The 22,383-nt window shown below is 35.8% G+C and overlaps 1 protein-coding gene across 8 annotated transcripts in view; it reads right to left on the bottom strand.

The window, feature by feature from the left end:
- The window catches only part of CAMK4 (calcium/calmodulin dependent protein kinase IV), a 215,012-nt gene that overhangs the window by 34,182 nt on the left and 158,447 nt on the right, over positions 1–22,383 (bottom strand). For all 8 annotated transcript variants that reach the window (XM_007486600.3, XM_007486603.3, XM_016431362.2 and 5 more), the window contains 2 exons: positions 14,926–15,016; positions 12,865–12,939 (listed from right to left, as the gene is read on the bottom strand). In XM_007486600.3, the coding sequence (XP_007486662.1) occupies positions 12,865–12,939; positions 14,926–15,016 (166 nt within the window). The remainder of the gene's footprint in view (positions 1–12,864; positions 12,940–14,925; positions 15,017–22,383) is intronic.

Genomic DNA, 22,383 nt, shown 5'->3' with positions numbered 1-22,383 from the left:
GGTATACTATAAATTACACTATTATTATTATACTGTTAACTAAAATTATGCTATTTTAGCTCCTTGAGAGATTTTGCTTCATGAGATTCAGTGATTTCTAATATATTTTTTTTAATTCTTCTTATGTAGTGGCAGTGGCTCTTTCCTGAAGGAAAAGATAGATCAACTGAAAGAGAATCCAATACCTTAATACAACCAAGCCTAGAATCAGATTGTTCTTAGGTAAGCAAATATATTAGTGTTCACAAAATATTAAAACAACCTAAGGAAGTCAATTCTTCAAGGAGACTCTGTGGAAGTACATAAACATAGGCTAAGAAGACATAAGTGAACTGCCAAATATATTTTAGTGGGAGTGTTCACATCTATCAAAGGATGAAAGGGTGATTTATTACAGAGAGCAATTCTGAACAAAATAACCCAGTATGAAGTTTTGTAAAATCTAATAATCACCAAATATCAGAAGAAGAAATTGAACTGAATTCCTCAAAGTAGGGGATAAGGAAAACGCCAAGAGAAACTGAATTTACTTTTGTCAAATATTCAAAAAACAATTATTTCTAATGCATAAATTTTACATAAGAAAAGATAATCTCCCAATATAGTTCTGATATAAATAAGGTTTTGATATCAAATCCAAGAAGAAACAAATCAGAAAGAACTTTAGACTTGTCACTAATAAACACTGATGCAAAAAAATATAAACAAAACATTAAGAAAGGGATTAAAAACATCAGATATAACTACTTTAGATTAATACCAAGAATTTAGGACAGAGTTAACTTAAGGAAGATCATAATTATAATAAATTAGATCAATAATATAAATAATATAACAACCATACGATGATATCAATAGATTACCAGAAGATTTTTGATAAATCTCAGAACTCATTTTTATTAAAAATTCTAAATTAGGAAATCCTTGTTATGATAAATAAATTTATAACATAGAAAATAATATCTATCTAATTATAAGCGAAGATCAGGTAAAGGAAAAAATATATTCCACAAATTTTTATGGTAAAAGTCTAATTTTAAGGCATAATGAATTTATTTAAATTAGTAAGAATAACATTCATTTCTCAATAAATGTTTGAAGTATGTGAACAGTTTTCAAATAAAGAAATATAAATTATAAAATAATGACATAAAGTGTTCTAAAGCATTAATAAAGAGAAAAACCCAAATTAAGGAATCTTTGAAGTCCTACTTCATCCCCATAAGACTAAAAAGAGGAAAAAGGCAAATGTTGAAGAGACTGAAGGAAAATAGGCACACTGGTACTCTGTTTTGGAGTTGTTAATTAGTATAGTTATTATGCAAAGGAATTTACCTCATGTGCATGCACTTTGACCCAGCTATACCACTAAGCCTACATCCCAAAAAGATTAAGAAAAAGCAAAAGGACCAATATGCGCAAAAATAAATACCATAGTTCTTTTCATGCTAGTCAAATGTTAGAAACTAAGGGGGGGTATCCACCTATTGAGAAATGGCTAAACAGACTGTATATGAATGTAATAGAATATTATTATACCATAAGAATTGTGTGAATTAAATATCTAGGAGTTCATCAGATCCCACAAATCTTACATTATAGGAATCACAGAGCCTTGTGTCTTAATTTGCCATTGTGGTGTGGGGACTAAAGTAAAACTGTGGCCAACTGGAGGATCTTGGGGAGGGTTTTGACCAGTGATGGTGAGCCTTTTAGAAACCATGTGCCATGCCATGACCCCATCTAGAAACCATGTACTGTGCCCTGCTCCTTCCAGACTTAGTGCCAAACTTCTGCCCTGACCCCTCCTCACCTTACTCCCCATGGGGGAGGGATGGCTGCTGGGTAGAGGGATGGATAAAGTGAAAAATGTCCACAGGGTTAGAAACAAATTTAGGGTTGGGATTAGAAACGAAATTAGTGCTAGGGTTAAAAACAAATTTAGGGTTAGAAATAAATTTAAGGTTAGGGTTAGGAAGAGGAGTGACCTGAGTTCTTTGCTCCCCTCCAGCTCTGCCGCCTATGAGTTACCCACCTTATCCCAGACAGGGGAGGGATGAAGTGCTCCCATTGGGCTACTGGGTAGAGGGGCAGGTCAAGTGAAAAAAAGTCCTCAAGCTAGTGAAGAGGGAGATGGGAGCAGCACAGCCCACGTCCCTCTGCCTTTCTAGTAATGAACTCTGGCAGCCAAAGAACACATGCTCACAGAGAGGTCTCTGCATGCCCTTTCTGGCATGTATGCCATAAGTTTGAGATCACATGTTTAGACTGAGCTTGAAAAGCCAGTGTGTGAAGCAAGCTCATGCCATTCTTTGGGCTTGTGAAAGGAGCTTTCTCTCAGCCTTCCCAGTGCTTATCTATATGGGACCACACTAGACTAGGAATCTGGGAACTCAGGTTCTTAGGCTCCAGTCCCTTCCTGTACTCAAGCCTGTTCCTTGGCTGGCCTTAATTTGTCTGGCCCAACCATGTGGGTAGCTTGGTCCCCTGCTACCTGCTTGTGAAATGAACCAGGGCCCATGGAGAACCTAGGACCTGATGGAGCAGAAGTAATTTGGCTGGTGACTTTTTAAGTTAGATAATCTGGAAACCTTGTTTCTCTCTTTCTCTTTACTAATAAATACTTATAAATTTAGTATAAAATCCCAATGATTGATTTTTATTTATAACATAATGAAGTACCTAATTTCAGAGAGAACTGGGAAGATCTCTATGATAAAGAGTGAAGTGAGGAGAACAAGAATAATTTATACAAAGACAACACTACACAGAAAAGTAGCTACATGTGCCATAGAAAACTGGTGACCAGAGAAGGCAAGTTTATTCTGGGAATGGTGAATGAAGCCATATGGGGAATCATGTGACATGCCCTTTCCAGAAGCAAGGGTTATATTGACTTAATTGCTGTTCTTCGAGCAAGAAAGAAAAAAAGGAAAAAGGCAGGATGATTGTAATGAAACAGAGCAATGTCTGGGGCTAAATAGTTATGAGATCTCATCAATCAGAACAGTTCCAAGGCAGGAACAAGAGATATGGCTGAGAAGGTACTCTGGCAGCAGAAGTAATGGAAGGAAAATGGCAGTGAAATCTGATCAGATTGATGGGGATCAATAGATATGATGAGCTCTCACTAATTAGAACAGCATGACCTTAGGATATCTTATAATGCTAACAATGGCAAGGCAGCATGATACCTCACTCTCTTTTTTGTAGAGGTAGGTGAATATGGGCAATGAATATTTCTTATATTATCAGATGAGATCTGCATATTGTTATGTAGTCATTATATTCTGGTTCACTTTTTAAATAAACCTTATCTTCCATCTTGGAATCAGTACTCTGGGCAAGTCACTTAATCCCCATTGCCTGGCCCTTACCACTCTTCTGCCTTGGATCCAATCACAGTATTGATTTTAAAATGGAAAGTAAGGGTTAAAAAAAAAAAGAAACAGAATGTCTACCCATGCCCCACTGTTCCTCCGAGAGTTTCATTCTATATAACTAGTGCTTTAAAAGCATTTTAAGGTTTTCAAAGTGCTTTAAAAATATTATCTAATTTCATACCCTGTGAGATAGATGCTATTATTATCCCCACTTCACAGATGAGAAAACTGAGTCAGACAAAGGTTACAAGACTTACCCAAATAACTATCTGAGCCAAGATTTGAATTCTGGTTGTGAAATTGGAATTATCGAAAATATTTCTAATTGTCTTAAATTCAACGATCTACCTTTTATCTAGGAATTGATGACATAATCTGGGCAACAGGGGTGATCAAACAGAACACAGAGGTGGACCCAATTCAGACCTGACCTACTGATGACATTCTGTCCCCTCTGCCTCCTGATAACAAGCAGTACTGAGCTTCCTGCCTTGGATGTCCAATAGCCTCTCACCCTCTGTCTCCTGCCATTTTGTTTGAATGATCCAATATCTATAATTTCTATATATTTTGTTTAAATGGTCCAATGCTTTAAAAAGGAAATAGAGGGATAACTAGATGGCTCAGTGGATAGAGAGCCAGACCTAGAAACAGGATTCTGGGTTAAGATCTGGCCTTAGATACTTCCTAAGCCTTGTTACCCTGGGCAAATCACTTAATTCTAATTACCTGCCCCTTTCTCCTCTTTTGTCTTGGAGCTATTACTTCATATCAATTCTAAGACAAAAAGTAAGGGCTTTATTTTTTTAATGAAATGGATGCTTTTTACATCAATGGAAACAAGGACCATCAGTCAAAACAAAACAACATTTTAAAAATTCAATTTTTTCTGAAAATTTCCAAAATGAATTTCCAAAAATTCCAAAATCCTGACTATTTTTCTCATTTTAATAATGCATTTTTTCTCCTAGAGGAAAATAGAATTTTAAAACTAGTTGGAACCACAAGTCAACAAATACTCAAAAGAGAATTTCCTCTACAGCATACCAGATAAGTGATCATCCAGACTTTGAAGATTTAGTGAATTGGAACTCATCACTTGCTACTGTTTTTTCTACTTCTCTCTCTCTCTCTGCCTCTCTCTGCCTCTCTCTGTCTCTCTCTCTCTCTCTCTGTTTCTGACTCTCTGTCTGTCTGTCTGTCTCTCTCTCCCCTTGTATAAAACAAGGAAAATCCTAAAACTGAACTTTAAAATGTGTACACATTGGTCCTATTTCTGCTCTTGTTTGTGTCTTCCTTAATTAAGCAGAACAAATCAAATGTCTATTTTGTGGCAAACATTCAAGTACTTGAAGAAAGTTAACATATCTCCTTGAGTTTCCTCTTCTTTGTACTCCCAGTTCTTTCCCATGATATTCATGTGATATGAATTTGAGGTTTTTTTCCATCCCTGTTGCCTTGTTCAAGAAAATCTGGGGCAACTAGGTAGCACAACGGATAATGCATCAGACCAGGAAATGGGACATCCTGGGTTTAAATTCAGTCTCAGATACTTTCTAGCTGTGTGACCCTGGGGAAGTTGCTTAACCCCAATTGCCTACCCTTTGCCTTTCTTCTGCATTGCAATACCTAGTATCAATTCTAAGACAGAATGTATTTAAAAAACAAAACAAAACAAAATTATCCAAGATGATCTGTAGCTTAGTAATGTCTTTCCTAAGTTATGGTGCCCAGAAGTGAATGTGATACTCTAGACAGAGTTCAGCCAGGTCAATGTATAGAATGGCAATCACCTCATTAATGGAAACTTACCCTTTTAATGGATATCAAATGGTATGAAAATTTCACTAGGTTTTTGATATATTATACTGTTGATACATTAAATTTGCATATAAACTATGCCCCCCATCAATTTTTCTTGGACAGAAATCATCCTAAAGACTATCTCCACATCCAAGATTTTAAGCATCAAAACTTCTGGAAAAGGGGGTAGCAGTGAACTGAGAGTCAGGCACAGAGAATGAAAATCCTACATTCAAAACTAGCTTCTGACACTTCCTAACCATGTGATCCTGGGCAAGTCACTTAGCCCCCTTTGCTGTTCTTCTGCCTTGGAATCAATAAAAAGCATTGATTCCAAGATGGAAGATTAAGTAAAACCTTCTGGGAAAAAGAAAGGGCATTTCTTTATGTGTACCTCCTGGGAAAAGGTACCTCCAGTGTACCTCCTGGAAAAAGAAGAAGAATGTTGATATAGTCTCTATAGCCAAAGCAACAGGTAAAAGATAAAGTCAGGTAAAAGAACAAGAAATAAGGACTTTGCTTCCTGTCCCTCACTATTATATCCACCAAAAATGACCATCTCTGCCCTTGAAGAGTAGGAAAGATATAAAGAACTAATAGAGTATATAATTATTAAATTGTTTGGTACAGACTCTAAATGTAAAGAAGAGATGTGTTGACTAGAATACTGGAATAGGGTTTTCAGAGGATGAAAGAAAAATCCATTCTGCAAGATGATTTATTTTCTACTTCCAATAAACCACCTTTCCTCTAAATTCCTTCCATAATTACTCGGTGTTTCTTAACCTGTTTGTACACCTCCAAATCTTCTACCTTCTTCCCTTAGAAATTGTCCTTTTCTGGAATTGTATAGCCCAATAAATATGTTCATTACTAACTACTCCCTAGTTCCATGTTGACAAACCTAAGGCACACGTGCTAGAGAGGGCCGCACTCCCCCCCTTCTTCACCATGCCTGAGGACATTTCTCACATGATTCACCCCTCTACATAGCAGCCCAATGGGAGCACTTCTGCCCTCTCCTGTCTGGGGTAAGGAAGTGGTTCACATGTGGCATGGGGGTTGCAGGTTGGGAACTCAGACTCTAAAAGGTTCACCATCACTGCCCTAGTTGAATGTGCACAGTGTTAAGGCTCTTTTTTTTTTAATCACTCATGCTAATTACCTTTATCTTTTACTTCTGTAATTGGTTAGTCTTTCACAGAATGGGAATGATTGGACTAACAATGTGGAAAGAGAAAAAAGTCTCAGGAATAAATTGAAGAGGAAGTTAGATTTCTAGCTGGTATAATAACCTTCTTACAAAGAATGTCAATTGAATGATACCTATCATGCTGGAAGGCAGATTTCTCATATTTCAGAGCATAGTCTTTGGTCTTAATGTGTTTATCATTTTATTTCAGGCTTAAATTTTATCATGACACAAAAATGGAGGTGGATGATCAATAAATGACACAAGCTACCCACCTCTGGATAATATGATAGTGATGGCTTACTTGTGTCGATTAAATAGATTTTGAAATGGCCAACACAGGGTTTATTTTCCTTGACTTTTCCTGCTTTTAACAGGGTTTTATTTTTCTTGCTTTCTTAATGAATGGAGGCAGAGAGTAAAGGAAGGGAGAGAAGGAAGGTCATGAAAATCAAATAAAATTGAATTTAAAAAATAAGCATACTTAAATTTTAAAAAAATGCACTGGGTAACAGAAATTATATCCAAAAATATGAATATAAACTGAAAGAATGAGCAAATCTCATAAAATATTTAATAGGGCTATCTATGACTAGAATTCTTATTTTTTAAATTATCTATAAACTACTGGGAAAACTAGTGGGTAAACTAGTAGGAAAGCAATGGCCAAAATTAGATTTACCAGTATTTCATAACAATCTTTAAATGAATGCACAATAAGACTACAGAAGCTTCAAATGAATATACAATCTAAATACAAAAATATATTCAATAACAAATGTATAGGAGACCTTTTATAGCAATGGCAATCTTTCTTCCTTTGAGGATCACTCTAAAGAAATATGTCACATTATTATAACTTTAACCGTAATTATCTATTGACCCTAGTGTCATTCCCATTCTTTCTCAAGGAATACAGTATATACATCTTCCTTTCAGCCTCAATACCTAACCTTATATTAAGAGTCTTCAACATAGATGTAGATATTCTCTCAAACATCCTGACCCCCAACCTCAGCCTTGCCAACTATCATCACCTGCTCCTTCAAACCACTTCACCCACATGGAGAGACAGGGGTACTCTTAATCTTGGCCATTACCCTCAAATATTCTACTTCTATGATCAAGAATTCTGAAATTTATTTGACTCCTATCATTCCATCTCTCTATAGGGAGAAATAGGATATATGGAATGTTTAGGGAGGACTAGCACCTCTAGTGTGAAGGTGTGCTGAGCCCTTTTCAGGACCACCCATCAACCCTTGGTGTCCACCTTTTACCCAACTTTCTCTTGGGCCTCCGAAAAGCATATGCATCAGTCACACACTTGTAAAACCATATTGGCAGACAGGCTAAATCAGGTTGATGGTAAGTGATAGGCCTCAAACCCATCAGTGGATTAGGGGAATGTGTGAAGGCTTCCTCCAGCAGAAGAGGTAGATGAGAACAATTTGTTCCAACAGCCTAGGCGGCTTAGACAGGTGCTATGGAGTGCTTAGAGATTGGTCAGACATTGAAGATGGCAGGCTCATCCACAATATCCCCACTTACCATCTACTGTTTCTTTTCCTCAAAAATTCCTCAGCTCCTCCCCACTTCAATTCCATGTCATTTTAAGTCCTTTTTAAACCATCCCTTAAAACTTTTATACTACACTTTTCCCTTTCAAAGGAAAACTTCTAAAAGAAAAAAATAGCACATGAATTTCCTACATTTTCACGTATTTCTCAATGACTAAAATTTGGCTTCTGACCTCATCACTATTCTGATGGTCTTTTTTCCCATTTCTTTACTTTGATTGAGAGAATAGAGTGCAGGATCTGGAGTCAGGAAGACCTGAATTCAACTATATCCGCAGACACTTACTTATCTGTATCTGTATGACTTTGGGTAAGTTACTTAATGTTTATTTGTCTCAGTTTCATCAACTTCAAAATTAGGATAAAATAATATACTACCTTGCAGAGTTGCTGAGAAAATGAAGTAATATTTATAAAAGTATTTAGCACAGTGTCTAGCATAAAGTAGGTGCTAGTTATCATCACCATCATTATTATTTTTATTTTTACTACAATATTTGACATTTTTAACCACCCTCAACTAGATACTATCTACTCTTCTCCTACTTTTATGTTCATCCCTTTTTAGTTTCTTTTGTTGTATTATTATATGATCACCTAACCAGGCCTTTTTTTCTAAATATTTTCTGTTCTGGTGACTCCACTATCCCATGGGTTAAACTACCAAAAACATAAGTGACTTCAGATCTATATATTTATACCTAGCCTTTTGAGTTCTAACACCAACTGATCTTTAGATATTTCTAAATGGATGTCCATAAACATCTCAAACTCGATATGTCTCAGAGAGAAGAAAACATATTTCCCTCAGATCCATTACTTTTCCTATTTTCACAACATATTTTTCTTTCTTTGTTTTCAATATATTTTTCTTAAAGATACTGACCTCTCCACTCATGAGACTTAACAAGAATCATCCTCAACTGCACACTCTCCTGCATTCCACACACCAAAATCATTTGTCATATCTTGTTAATTCTACCTTTCTAATATCTCTCGTATTTGTCATCTCCTCTCCTCTCACTCAATCATCACCCTAATTCAGCTCCTTATCACCCTTAATCTCTACTTTTACAATAGCCTTTTAATTGGTGTCTCTGTATACAATTTTTCTCCTCTCCAATAATTTGCATAGCTAGAAAAGTGACATTCTTAAGGCATACATCTGGATATATCACTCTCCTATTTAACATTCCACTCCCTCCTTTAGGAACAAACGTAGATTCATTTGTTTGACATTCAGAGCACTTCAAGACCTGGCTTCAACCTGCATTTCTAGGCTATTATATATTAGTCTCTTTCATGATGGTATAGTCTAGCCAAACCAACTTCATTTTTCTTCACATAACATATTCCCCCTCTGTCTCTGCAACTTTATTAGTTTCTCTACCTAGAATGTATTTCCTTCTTATTCCATCCTTTTAGAATCCCTAGTTTCTTTAAAGATCAGCTTAAAGGGGCAACTGGGTAGCTCAGTGAATTGAGAGCCAGTTCTAGAGATAGGAGGTCCTAGGTTAAAATCTGGCCTCAGATACCCAGCTGTATGACCTTGGGTAAGTCACTTACCCCTAGCCCTTACCACTCTTCTTTCTTGGACCCAATACACAGTATTGATTGGCCCTAGATACTTTCCTGAACAACAACAACAAAAGGATAGATCAATGGGGTTTGAGAGACAGATCTGCCAGTAAACACGTTTTCTTGCTCCCTACACAGCATCAAGAAGGGTCTTGATGTTTACTGGCAGATCTGACTCTCAAACCCCAGAGGTGGATTTCATATCCACTAGGAACTGGGGAAGGGAATTGTTCTATAAATTAGTAAACCCAAAAAAGGTTCTGCCACATGCAAGGATTAGTAACTAAATAAGGATTAGGGAGAGAAGTGAGCAGTGAAATCTCAGATCTATCTGCAAGCCTAATCTGAAATCTGCAGCTAATAAATCATGGAAGAAAGCTCAGACCAAAAAGAAATTTATACTTCTATCACACTTCAGAATCTTTAGATTCATCTAAAGAACCTTACACTATTTAACTGTGACTAGAGCAAGAAGCAGTCTACTGAAGGTCCAACCAGAGGCAAACCCACAGTCAAGTTTCCTGGACACAAACACCAGTCAGGAACTGACAAAACTCAGACCAAGGAGACAGCTTTGGAGTCAGTGAAACTTTGCAGGTCCACTGCCTAAATTGTTCCTGGGATCCTTAAAGAGCATATCACTTAATATCTAGAGAAGCAGGGAAAAAAACAGAATGTAAAATAACACTGAATATGGTATAGACATTCCCTTCAGAAGTGACCCAAATCCTGACCCAAATTCAAAGTCTGATTTGGGTAAATAAAACTAGAAAAATAATAAAATTGCAACAACAAAAACTACAGCAAAATTATCCTAACCACAAAGTGCTATTAGGATGCAAAGGATGGTCAAAATATAAACCCAGAAAAGAATGACTCCAAAAGATCTGTAGGCAAAATTTCAAAGGATAATTTTTGAGCACAATTCCAACTAGAAATCCTAAAAAATAAAGCAAGAAATAAAAATGCTGGAGGAAAGGATGAGAAAGAAGTGAGAATTGTAGAAGAATAAACTAAATAGAAATAAATGACTCCATGAAGCAAGAAGAAATATTAAAGCAATTGAAAGACTGAAAGAATAGAAAAAATATAAGGTATTTCCTACTGAAAACATTTGACCTGGAAAAAACACCAAAGCCAGATAATTTAAGAATCACTGGAATCCTGAAAGCTATGTGATCAGAAAGACAGAAAGTTTAGATATCATATTTCATGAAATCATGAAAGAATGTCAATGTAAGGGTAAGGGCAAGGTCAATGTAAGGTAAGGGTAATTGAATGGTTGGACAATAATTTTATGAAATTATGTAGTCACCAATATTTATTATATCTCAAGTCAGAAATTTATTTACAAACATTTACAAAATGGAGAGGAAACAATAAAGCAGAGAAATGTGAAGAGGTTATCAACTTAAATGTTTACTCTGTGTCTGCTTAATCCAGGCAGAGAATAATTAGCTCTCAACCAGGAAGGCTGGTGGTGAGTTAACCACAAGGCCTCCTCCAAGATGGAAGCTAGTCTCTTAGGAAACTAGGAAAGGAGTCAGTCTTTCATTCACCCAACAAAGTAGACCAGGAGTCAGAATCCAAGTTGAAGCCGAGCTCCAAGCACACAATCCAAGCCACAGTCTCCAGTGAAGCTCCCTCGAAGACTCTCCCTAGTCAGAAGACTATCTCCAGAAGATAATCTCTTCAGATTATCTTCTCAAAGACAATCTGCTTTGAGGGAGTTCAGGCTTGCTTTTATGGTGACTTTTTGTCTCTGCCTCTCTTCACAGGGGTCAATTACAGTTTCCAAATTGTCTGTGGGATAGACTTCTCACCTTCTGAAGGTTATGTTCTCATCAAAAAAAGATTCACACCTAAGGGTATGAATTTTCTAAGTACCTTGCTAGCTTCTTACCTAGTACTAAGTAGGGTGTTCAATCTTTTGTTGATTCAATTTAAAAGTAGAGAAGGAGAGTTAATCCTGTCTTCAGTATAGTGAGGTACTTAGTCAAGTACTTAGTCAGGATACTTAAGTTAGTATTAACTCAAGATAGAAAATAGAGTAAAGAATTCTCTTTCACATCAGCCCTCTTTGAATCAAAGAACAAAGTGAGAATTAAAAGAATAAAAAAAGAATATCTTATATTTTTTCCTATTCTTTCAGTCTTTCAACTTCCTTTCTGAAAGAAATTTAAAAATGAAAACAGCCTGGAATATCACACTGGATATGTTAAAATTTAAATCTGACAAATCAAAGAAAAAATACTACAAACAGTTAAAAGTAAGAATTCAAGTACCAAGGAATAAGAGTTAAAGTATTATACAGACATTACCAGTTACCATTATAAAAGAGCAAAGTTAAGATATAATATTTCAAAAGACAAAAGGATTATGATTTCAACCAGGAACAACTTGCCCACCAAACTAAAGGGATAAGAAGATGAAGAGATCTTAAACTCTACATATCCAAAACTGAACTCATTACCTTTCCCTTAAACTCTCCTGCCTCCAAACCTCCCTATTATTATCCAGGACAACACTATTCTCCCAGTGCCCCATGATGCAAACCTGTGAGCCCCAACTCCTCACTATCTCTACCACCTCCCTCACTATATCCAATATATTGCCAAGGCTTGCCAGTTTCATTTTTGCAATGTCTTTCAAATTTTCCCCTTTTCTTTTTTAATACTACAAACACCCTGATACAGGTTCTTATCACCCTTAGAAGACTGTAATAGCCTGCCATTGAAAGAATGGTCAGCCTTCCTCAAGTCTCTTCCCACTCTCATTGTCAAAGTGATTTTTCTAAAACACAGGTCTGACTATGTCACCCATGTCAATAAACTCCAGTAGACTCCACTTCTAAGTGGTGAATAAAATTTCCAATGCCTTGTCTCTCTTTATCCCCCACTTTTATCCTGAATATAACTTATGCATACATCTTTGGTGGTTTCCCCATTATATTATGAAGTCCTTGAGGGTATGAACTGTCTTTTGCCTTCCTTTGTATTCTGAGTTCTTAGGATAATAGTGCATGGCAGATTGTAGGCACTTAATAAATGTTTACTATTTAAAGCAAACTACATTTGTTTTTAAAGAATTCAAGTAGCATTCCTTTTAGTCCATTCAAATTTTCATAAAAGTCAGAGGTTGTTTCCTTTGGGAAAAACTCAAAAAAGAGTGCTACCTTAATATGATGTCCTAGTTTTGTTGGATTTTTAAAAAATTTCAACCACTTGTATCCAGAAGGGACAGTATTTTAGAATAGATACAAATTGCAGAACACACAAATTAGGTTGTAAATAGAAAGAACAGTGGAAGTCTGTATTAAAGGACATACCACAATATCCTGGGGTTCCGCATATAGTCTTCATGGTAACTTGATCCTCCACAATTTTAGAAAGTCCAAAATCAGCTGGGAAAATGAAGGGGGGAAATCACAAAGCAATTCATTATTTTCTCATCTACTATGCATTGACAGATTATTCTTTGTGCTCATAATCCTTAAAAAATATGTTTTGGTCAGTAGGAGGCTAGGGACATGAAGGAAAGGATTACCAGGGGAAAAGTTTGAGGCTTTTAGTAAGTAATACAGGCAATTAAAAAAAGGTAATCTTATGATCATCTATGGCAGGAGTTCTTAATTTTTGTGTGTCATAGATCTTATTGGCAATATGATGAGGACTGCTTCTCAGAATAATTTTAAATTAATTAACACTTCAATAATCAAATAAATTAATATGTCAAGTGCTTTGCAAACCTTAAATGATATGTAAATTCTAACTTTAAATTTTGTGATCACTTTTAAGGGCATAAATAAAATATGTAGAATTCCAACAGAAACCAATTATATTAAAATACAGTTATCAAAATATTTTTAAGTTCATGGACCCCAAGTTAAGAATACCCAGTCTAAGCCAATGTATTAAATGTTTCTTTCTTTCAATAAAATAGTACAAGTAAAATAAAATAAAATACAAAAATAAAAATTTAAAAATCCCTTTTACCAGTCCTTACATTATTGCCAAGAACAAAATAGAGAAGTAGAACAATTCAGAACTTCTGAATTATTTAATGAGTGAAGTGTAAAGCAAATGAACTTCATAACAAAGTTGGGAGAAGAAAATGGTCATTAATGAACAGAAATATGAAATATCTATGAATATAGATAGCACATTCTTAATGAGTATTTAACAATCAATTGATATCAAACAGGAAAGTAAAATAGGTTTTCAAACTTAAAAATATTTTTTTCAGCCAAAAATATCATTCAAGGTAAGCATTGTGCAAAGTTGCAATCATTTTGAAACAGCTGTCATGCTATAATCATCTGACTCAGGAAACACATCAAGCACTTTTCACTAGAAATCTTTCACTTCTAAATGTCAGAGTGGAATTCCTGGCATTTTAAATTTAAAACTATGTTCCCACTAAATGTGACTACTGGTTCCTATAGGTGAACATACTTTAGAAGGAAAATATCTATTGCATAAATTATCTATTAATCCATCTTCTGATAAACTTATTTTCAAATAACATTTATGAAAGCAGTCAAGGAAAATGGGATCTCCCCTGAAATCCACTATTTTTCTAGTGGCTATCTACAGCAAATTCTAGATGACTTTTACCATTTTCAGAATTTTTCTTTAGTGTGTGTATTTATAAAATGGACCCTATCATATGTTTGAGTTCATTTTCACTTGGACAGAGATAGACACATGGATTAAATACAAAGACATCACATGACCACTTGAGACCACAATGGTAGTTAAGGAACATATTGTTGTTTTTAGGTTTCATGTTTCATTCTTGATTATTGTCTAGGGCTTAATTTAACAGAAGTTAAATCACCCTAGCTTTTGGTTTCTTGTGTGTTTTTTTTTTCTTTTTACTTTTGAACCAATCAGAAGTATCTGAGGGACAGCATGTGATAATTGTGTTAAGAACAACATCTTCTTTGGTAAGGAAAAACAAAACAAAACTGAGAGAAGTTTATTTAGCATATGAGTAAGAAGTAATAACAATTTGTTTCAATATTCAAGGAGGTTTAATTGCAAACAATTTTGCACTACCAAGCTTTTTTTTTTTTTAATACAGAGTACTATTTGGAAAACAATTAACACTCAGAAATGACAAATTCACTCCTTTTTGGACCAGACTAAGTAACCTTGAGGTAGAATTCTTTGCTTAGAATCAAGTTTTTACTACAGGAATCGGTTTTCTATATTTAATGCCACAATACAGAGCACAACCTTTAGACATAATGTATTTTTTATTCCTTTTAGGATTCAAAATAATCCAGGAACTACTATTCTGGAAAGAAGAAATAATTTACTTCCTACTCAAAACATTAATCTCCCTATCAAACTGGGAAGGGTAATCCATTAGGGATATTTTTTACCTATTTTGAGTGGTGCATCTGGGTCTGGAGTTGCATAGAGAAGATTCTCAGGTTTAAGATCACGATGAACAATTCCATTTTCATGTAGATACTAGATGGGAAAAAACATATAAGAAAATTGTATTTATTATGTATTTATGATATATATGATATAGTTTCATGCAAGAATATAAATCTATATTAAGAATAAATAATTCTACTATATTCATATAATGTGAAGAAGCCAACCTAAAAAAGAGAAAAATTTTAAATTTAAAAATGATAGAATTATTGACTATGAGAATTTTAATGTTTTATCATTTAATTATTAATATGTTTGTAATATTTTATCCTCTGTCAAAAGGCTGTCCTGACAATAAGTTAAAGAGAAACCCCTCTGACCCACTCCCATTCCTGATCTTAAAGCATTTTTTAAAAAATTAAACCCTTACCTTCCATCTTGGAGTCAATACTGTGTATTGGCTCCAAGGCAGAAGAATGGTAAGGGCTAGGCAATGGGGGTCAAGTGACTTGCCCAGGGTCACACAGCTGGGAAGTGTCTAAGGCCAGATTTGAACCTAGGACCTCCCGTCTCTAGGCCTGGTTCTCAATCCACTGAGCCACCCAGCTGCCTCCCTTAAAGCATTTTATCCTTAAACAGATTGGGCTGGGTGCCACCTTGAGAATCTGAATTCTGTTTATACCACAAGTGACTCACGTGCCCTAGTTCCCCTCATCAAGGTTTGGGGCTACTTGGATCATGAAGGAGAAAGTGACTAGAATGAAGAGGGGGTTTTTCTTTTAAAAATTGCCAGAGAGAACTGGAACCTCATATGATCCCCTTTCCTTTCCTCCTGAATACATAAAGATTTTTTTTCAGTTTTCTCAGTGCATATCAATAGTACTCAGGTGCAGGTCCCTCAATCTCAATGAAATACATCTTTTTCTTTATGTGTGAATTTGATTTCTTTCAGGACTCAACACTATAAATGGTTTCCTGAATGTGGAAGGCAGTTTTAAGAGCATAGCATCAAATTAGGTAGACTGAAATAATAACTTTTAAGACACAGCACTTACTACTTACCATCTTCAAAGAAAAAAGTGTAAGGAATTCAATGGCCATAAAAGAATATAAGCATAGCTTAGTTATCATTTAAATAGCATAATAACTCTATTAAATCATAAATATCATGATAATATAGAGCACATACTATGAAATTTCTCCATTTTCAAAAAAGTGATGAGAATGGAGTCAATAAAACTATAGGCCATGAGTTTGATTTTGATTCCTAATAAAATTCCCAAATGTTTTCAAGAATAATTAGTGAAGTAGAATTTAACTAGATTAAACTTTTAAAAAAATTAGCATGATCTTGCCAAACACCAATAAACATCAACATTTCTATATACAACTATAACTAGGTATTCATATAAGTTTTTCTTGACAGCAGGGAAAAATTTTTGAAATCTAACTTTGAAATTTGGGGATTGTATTCTTGGATAGTGTTTTCTTCTCTCTCTGAGAAAGACTAAGATTCCTGTTAGTCTTGAATCTCAGGTTTGTTCTCCCCACCTGAAGTTTTTTAATGAAGATTGGCAGCAGCAGAGTTCTTCTACTACTCATTTATATAGAAGATTTCCATTGAGAAGAAGGGTAGCAAAGATGATGATAATGAGAGGAAACTAGGTTTTAAGTACTATAGGCTTACTCCTATAATAATATAGGGGAATAATATAGAGGAAATAATAATAATTTGGGGGGGAGACTAGATATTGGGAATCTGAGAGATGCTAAAGATGGAATGGGACCCAGGAAATCCAGAAGTTTAGGGGATACCTCAATGACTTCTCTAAACCCAAGAACCTGTCTGGCCAGAGAAGACTATCCCTGATAACCAACAACAAATGGAAAAAGATGGCATTTGTGTTCCATACTTTTAAAAATCTGCACATCTCACTGATAGACAACATTGTTAACCTCAGGCCCCTTCCTTTCCAGTCTCCATCATGTGTCAAACCCATATAAACTCCATCTTTTGTTACTTTGACAAGGCAGACTTTCTCTTATAAGCTGCTTCTTGACCATTCAACTTACTAATAATTTTTTTTTACTTTCTTAAGATTTATTGGGGTGCCATGTAATTAATTCCTTAGGTGGAAACTCCTTGGGAAACAGAATTGCTCTCCCATAACAAAGGTGACCACTCACTGAAGATCAAGATAAAAACCATAAAAGTTAACTGTTCCCAGATACTTCTGGCCCTGATGTTCTATTTCTTTGGATTTCTGCCTTCTGTAAAGAATGTTCGCTCATAAATTATCTGTGCTTCATGTCTGATAATTAATTCTATGGAAGTCAAGAAGGCTAGTGACTACCTGAGAATATAACAAATTAAGAGAGGGCAGTGGTCTATTTTCAGCCTAAAACAGTCAGGATGCCAACTCTGTCTTTTCTTTATTGCACAATAGCATCCCATTGCATTGAACCCTTGACTCAAGAGCCCATTTATGAATGATTCTCCTCTTTGGTGGAGATTGATTTCAATACCCAATGCCTACTTGAGGAGTGGAGTAAATTGATAACTGGAGAGAAGACAGAGCCTCGTTTTCTGGCTTCCAGCTTTAAAGGAGAAAACACAGATATTCTTTTCAAGTCCCTGAAGGGAGAGAAAAACTCTAGGTTTAAGCCAACATGTAGAACAGCTGGCAAACTCGGTTATCTACAGTTCACTATATTAGAAATTCCTAGGATGAGAGCTGTGACTATCCCTTTTGCTTGAGCTCCTGGAATGGGAGTGTGGGGCTCTCTGAATATCCCAGGTCTCTGGAGGAATCCAAGGTCAAAGGAGTGTGTGAGGAATTCCATGATCCTGGACCCCAGGGATATTGGTGGTGGAAGAAAGTCAGCCCTGGTGCAACCATAGAGACAACTGCATACACAAAGGATTCTCGTGGGGAGGGGGGTACATTTCCTTCTGTTTTAGATGCATTTCCTCTAGTTTTATGAGGAAGATTTTAGCATGGACATGTAGCTTCTGTTTGCATTTCAATCATCACTAGATTTTCTGAGATATGCAACTTACTCTCCTTTATGATCAAGGGTTTATATGTCATAAACAATGTATACCTGTGCTTCTACCCTGGACACCACGTCACACAGTCACAGGAATGTCACCTATTTCTCCATGGTTGTCCCCCTTCCCACCTTTCTTTCTGGGTCAGTCTGTTACTTTAAGCAGCAAAAATCCTGGATCTCTTCTCCTCAGGAAGGCAGCATCTGTCTCCTTGCCATTCACTCAATAAAATCCTCTATTTTTAAAGATTTGTCAAAGTCTAGTAATTCTTTTAAATGGGTGCCCTCCTGAACCAGATAATATTAAGCTCTCCCACAACACTGGTTATATCCTGAAATTATTTTAAACATAATTTTATTTTTATCTTATTGGTTTTTTGGAAGCATAACAAGTTTATCCAAACTTGCTTGGTTTCATCCCAATAGGATGTTAAATAAAAATATTCTCATGTACTGTGAAAATGAAAGGAATACTGACTATAATTAGCTGGATTTGCTCAAACCCATTTTTTACAGGAGTTTCTGATCTATTGAACCTTGAAATGACAATAATGTTTTGCAAATGTAAGTTAAGCTTGAGAAATGGGGACCACTATAAACCCTGACCAACTGAGCTTGAACTGGGAATAGCCTTAGTGACTTTTTCAGGTAAAGCAATCATTATTTCAATTAAAAGCAACCTCAGAGATTTTCCAGATAAAACTATTGTTATTGACCCGTTTCCCTAGGAGTGTCCAGGACCACTCCAATAATTGTCACACCCTTCCCCCTGAGCTATGGTGGTCTTTGAGCAATAATAGCTAGCTAGTAGTATAACTGGTGGGCTCCTTTTCTCAGGCAAGTTCTCCCATGCCTGCAGTCTCCTAAGAAGAATATAATAAAAAGAGCCTGTGCCTTTTCCCTCTGGTTCTTGGTGCCTCTTACTCAAATTCAACTCTAGTCCATGGGGCTAGACACCTAGGAAGGTAATGGGTTGACATTTTATTTATTAATTGCGTTAATATTTGTGTTTTAATATGGACACAAATAGAGTAATATTTAGAAACAATGAGAACAAAGGTGATTGAGGGGCAGTCTTACTTTTGCCATTGAAAAGCAAAGATGTCTAATTAATATTAGGAGTGAACTTTGACCCTAAGAATGAGGCTATTGGACATAAAAGTATTAGAAGAATATATAATGAAGGCTACAGGCTACTGTTCTTAAAGCAAGTGAGACAACTCAGAAAGTCTTTTTTTAGTCCTGCCCTCGAATTCACAAGTTGGCTGAAAACAATTGATAATATGGAGGATTAACTAATTAATTTATTATTATATATTATATATAAATAATAATTATTATTAATAACTAATAAAAATAACTAACTAATTAAAAGAGGCTATGGCAAAAATGGAGATTCTACCTTTATATCTGAGCTGCCTTTTCCCAAGATATTGAGGAGGAAGAGAATTCAATAACCGTTGAATCAGAAGGGGGAACAATATCTGTAGCACAATGGCAATTCCTGAGAAAGTGCCTCACTGACCATAGAAGAATGAAGTATGTCTGCAATCACTGAGCCAACCCAGCTAGCCTCAGATGTTTCCTACCATCATGCTGCTCTGAGGTTTACATCTGTGATCTGAATCAAGTAACATCTGTACCCAGGAACCCCCTTGCCCTTCTTTGACTTTGTTATTCCCAAACCCCCATTTCCTCAAAGACACTATAATTATGGAGCTACCACACCCTGTCTTTAAGCAGCTGAGCCTATGCTCTCTCTGCTCCACATGCAAGTCTGTGCTTTCAGAAAATAAATGCTTTTGTTATCATACCAGTGAGACTTAGTTTACCTCTGTTGGGGGTTTGGGGGTCATTCAGAAGCAGGTCCATTAATAAGCCTACAGAGACTGAATGTCATAATTAAATCCAGTAATTCTACCTCATCTAGAATAAGATTGAGGTCATACATCCTATGATGAACTCGTTTTCAAATAATCTCATTACTGACTCTCTGTCTGAAAACAAAGAATTCAAAAGATTAAATTGACTGGATTCATGTATTTCAGAGACTAAATAAAAAAAGGAAAGGGTCCATATGTGTGTGTGTGTGTGTGTGTGTATATATACATATATATATGTATATATATATATATATATATACATATATATATATAAAACAGTTCTTTTTTGTAGTGGCAAAAATTATAAATCTAAGGGAACTATGAATCTAAAAATTTCTCAGACTCTACCTTGGAACATTATCTTAAGGTTATGGTTAAGGTTATTCCCCATTTAAACAATGGAGGTACTTGGTCAGGAATGTATTGGGAACTCTAACATTACTCCACCCATACTTAGGCATACTTTAGGGGAAGATAATGTTGTAACCTCCTTACTGAACAATGAAAAAGTTCTTAACCCATACTTATATTATAGTGAGGCCAAAACCTTAAGCTAGGTCTATTTTTAGATCTAATACAAAAGGGTACTAAGTACCTATGAAGGTCAAATTAATAACTAAAAGGTCAGGCAAATTGCAAGGGGCAAGCTTAGCAAAGAGGCATGAAGTACTCAGAAGATATAATCTATCCAGAGAAGGTGAGAACTAAAAACTAAGAATGGGCTGTCCTAGGAAAAGTGTCTACTGTGATTGGTAGACGTGAAAATTTAGGGGAGGTGACACAAGAGAAAATTCTCTTTAAAAGGAGCTGTCAGTTCAAGGTAGTTCAAATTAGTTCAGCTTTGGTAGCTCAATTGGAGGTCAGGAGTCAGAGGAGGCTGCTGGATATCTGAACACTAGAGTTTTGCTTGGAAAGATCTTGTGGTGAGTGATTAAAGACTGACTTAGTTTCTCTCTTAAAGAGAAAGGCTTAGGCCTAAGCCCTAGCCTTTTCCTACTATTTCCTCTTACTCTGTCTCTTTCCCTTTCCTTAATTCCTTCATTTATATGAATTAAAATCTCCATAAAACCCAGCTGACTTGGGTATTTCCTATTTGGGAATTTTTCCCATGGCGACCACTTATTTTTGATATAAAATCAAGATGCTAAAAATTATCTTTATAGTTTGGGCAATTGTTAGTTAAAATTTGGGGGGGGGCAAACTGAGGCAGGTAGAAATTAGTTACTCTCTGCAAGGAGTATTATATTTTTTACAGGTTTATTAAAGGTTAAGGATTAAAGAAAATACAGAATAAGAAAGCACACGTCTAGGCCCAGAGAGGCCTAGACAACCTCACTTACATCATGAAAAAGACACGTCTGCTAGGAAGTGGAAGTAGGAAAGAGGACCCAGTAGCCTTTACCACCAGGTTAAATACCCCATCTCACTCTCGGCCCAGGTGAGGTTACAAGGTATTTTGGGAAGTGAGCAAGGATTTCTGGGGAATGGAGTCCAGAGTTCAAATCTCCATTTTTACACAATTCACAGTCTTGAAACCCACATTTTCGCGGTCACAGAACTTTATCACTTGAGGAATAGATGAACAAATTGTGGCATATGAGTGTGATGGAAAACTACTGTGCTATAAGACATGATGGGGCGCAGAGTTCAGAAAAACATGGCAAAACCTATGTGAATTGATTCAAAGTAGAGTGAAAAGAACTGGGAGATCATTGTGCACAGTTTAAAGTAATGTGGTAATGATGATTAGCTGTGAAAGTCTCGGTCACTGATCAATGCAATAATACAAGACAATTTCAAAGGACTCAGAATGAAAAAATGCTATCCACCTCCATAAAGAGAACTGGTGTGGAAATTGAAGCATAATTTTCTTGCTTTTTTTAAAAAATACAACTGAAATGGAAATATGTTTTGCATGATTTCACATATATAATTGATATCATATTGCTTGCCTTTTCAGTGTGGGGGAGATGAGAATTTGAAACTTAAAATGTGAAAAGAATGCTAAAAATAAATAAATAATAAACTTTTTAAAGGGAAGGGTCCCTAAAGATACATCTAATCCAGCTTATTTTCCACATGAAGCACCTAATTTTCAGAGATCTAAAATTAGATAACAAGATAGAAACAGAACTAATACATGGTCTCGGATTTCCTGACATCCAGTCCAGTGATCTCACCTCTAAACCACTTCTTCTGTTTCTATGCAATGGGTCACAGTTAAAGTTAATCAAGCTATCAAATCTGTCATACTTGAAATCAAATATAAGTAATTTGAACACACTTTCAATTTAATAAAAACAGCAAATATTTATGAAACATTTTTCACATGGAAGACATCTTCTAGGTGATAGGAGACATACAAAAATAAATGAAACGAGGGGCAGCTAGGTGGTTCAGTGGATTGAGAGTCAGACTCAGAGATGGGACATCCTGGGTTCAAATCTGGCCTCAGATACTTCCTGGGAAAGTCACTTAACCCCCATTGCCTAGCCCTTACCACTCTTCTGCCTTGGAACCAAT

Source organism: Monodelphis domestica, chromosome 3, assembly GCF_027887165.1.
Source record: "Monodelphis domestica isolate mMonDom1 chromosome 3, mMonDom1.pri, whole genome shotgun sequence".
Taxonomy (NCBI): domain Eukaryota; kingdom Metazoa; phylum Chordata; class Mammalia; order Didelphimorphia; family Didelphidae; genus Monodelphis; species Monodelphis domestica.
The sequence above is the reverse complement of the archived record's forward strand: the minus strand, read 5'-3'. Positions and strand labels throughout refer to the sequence as shown.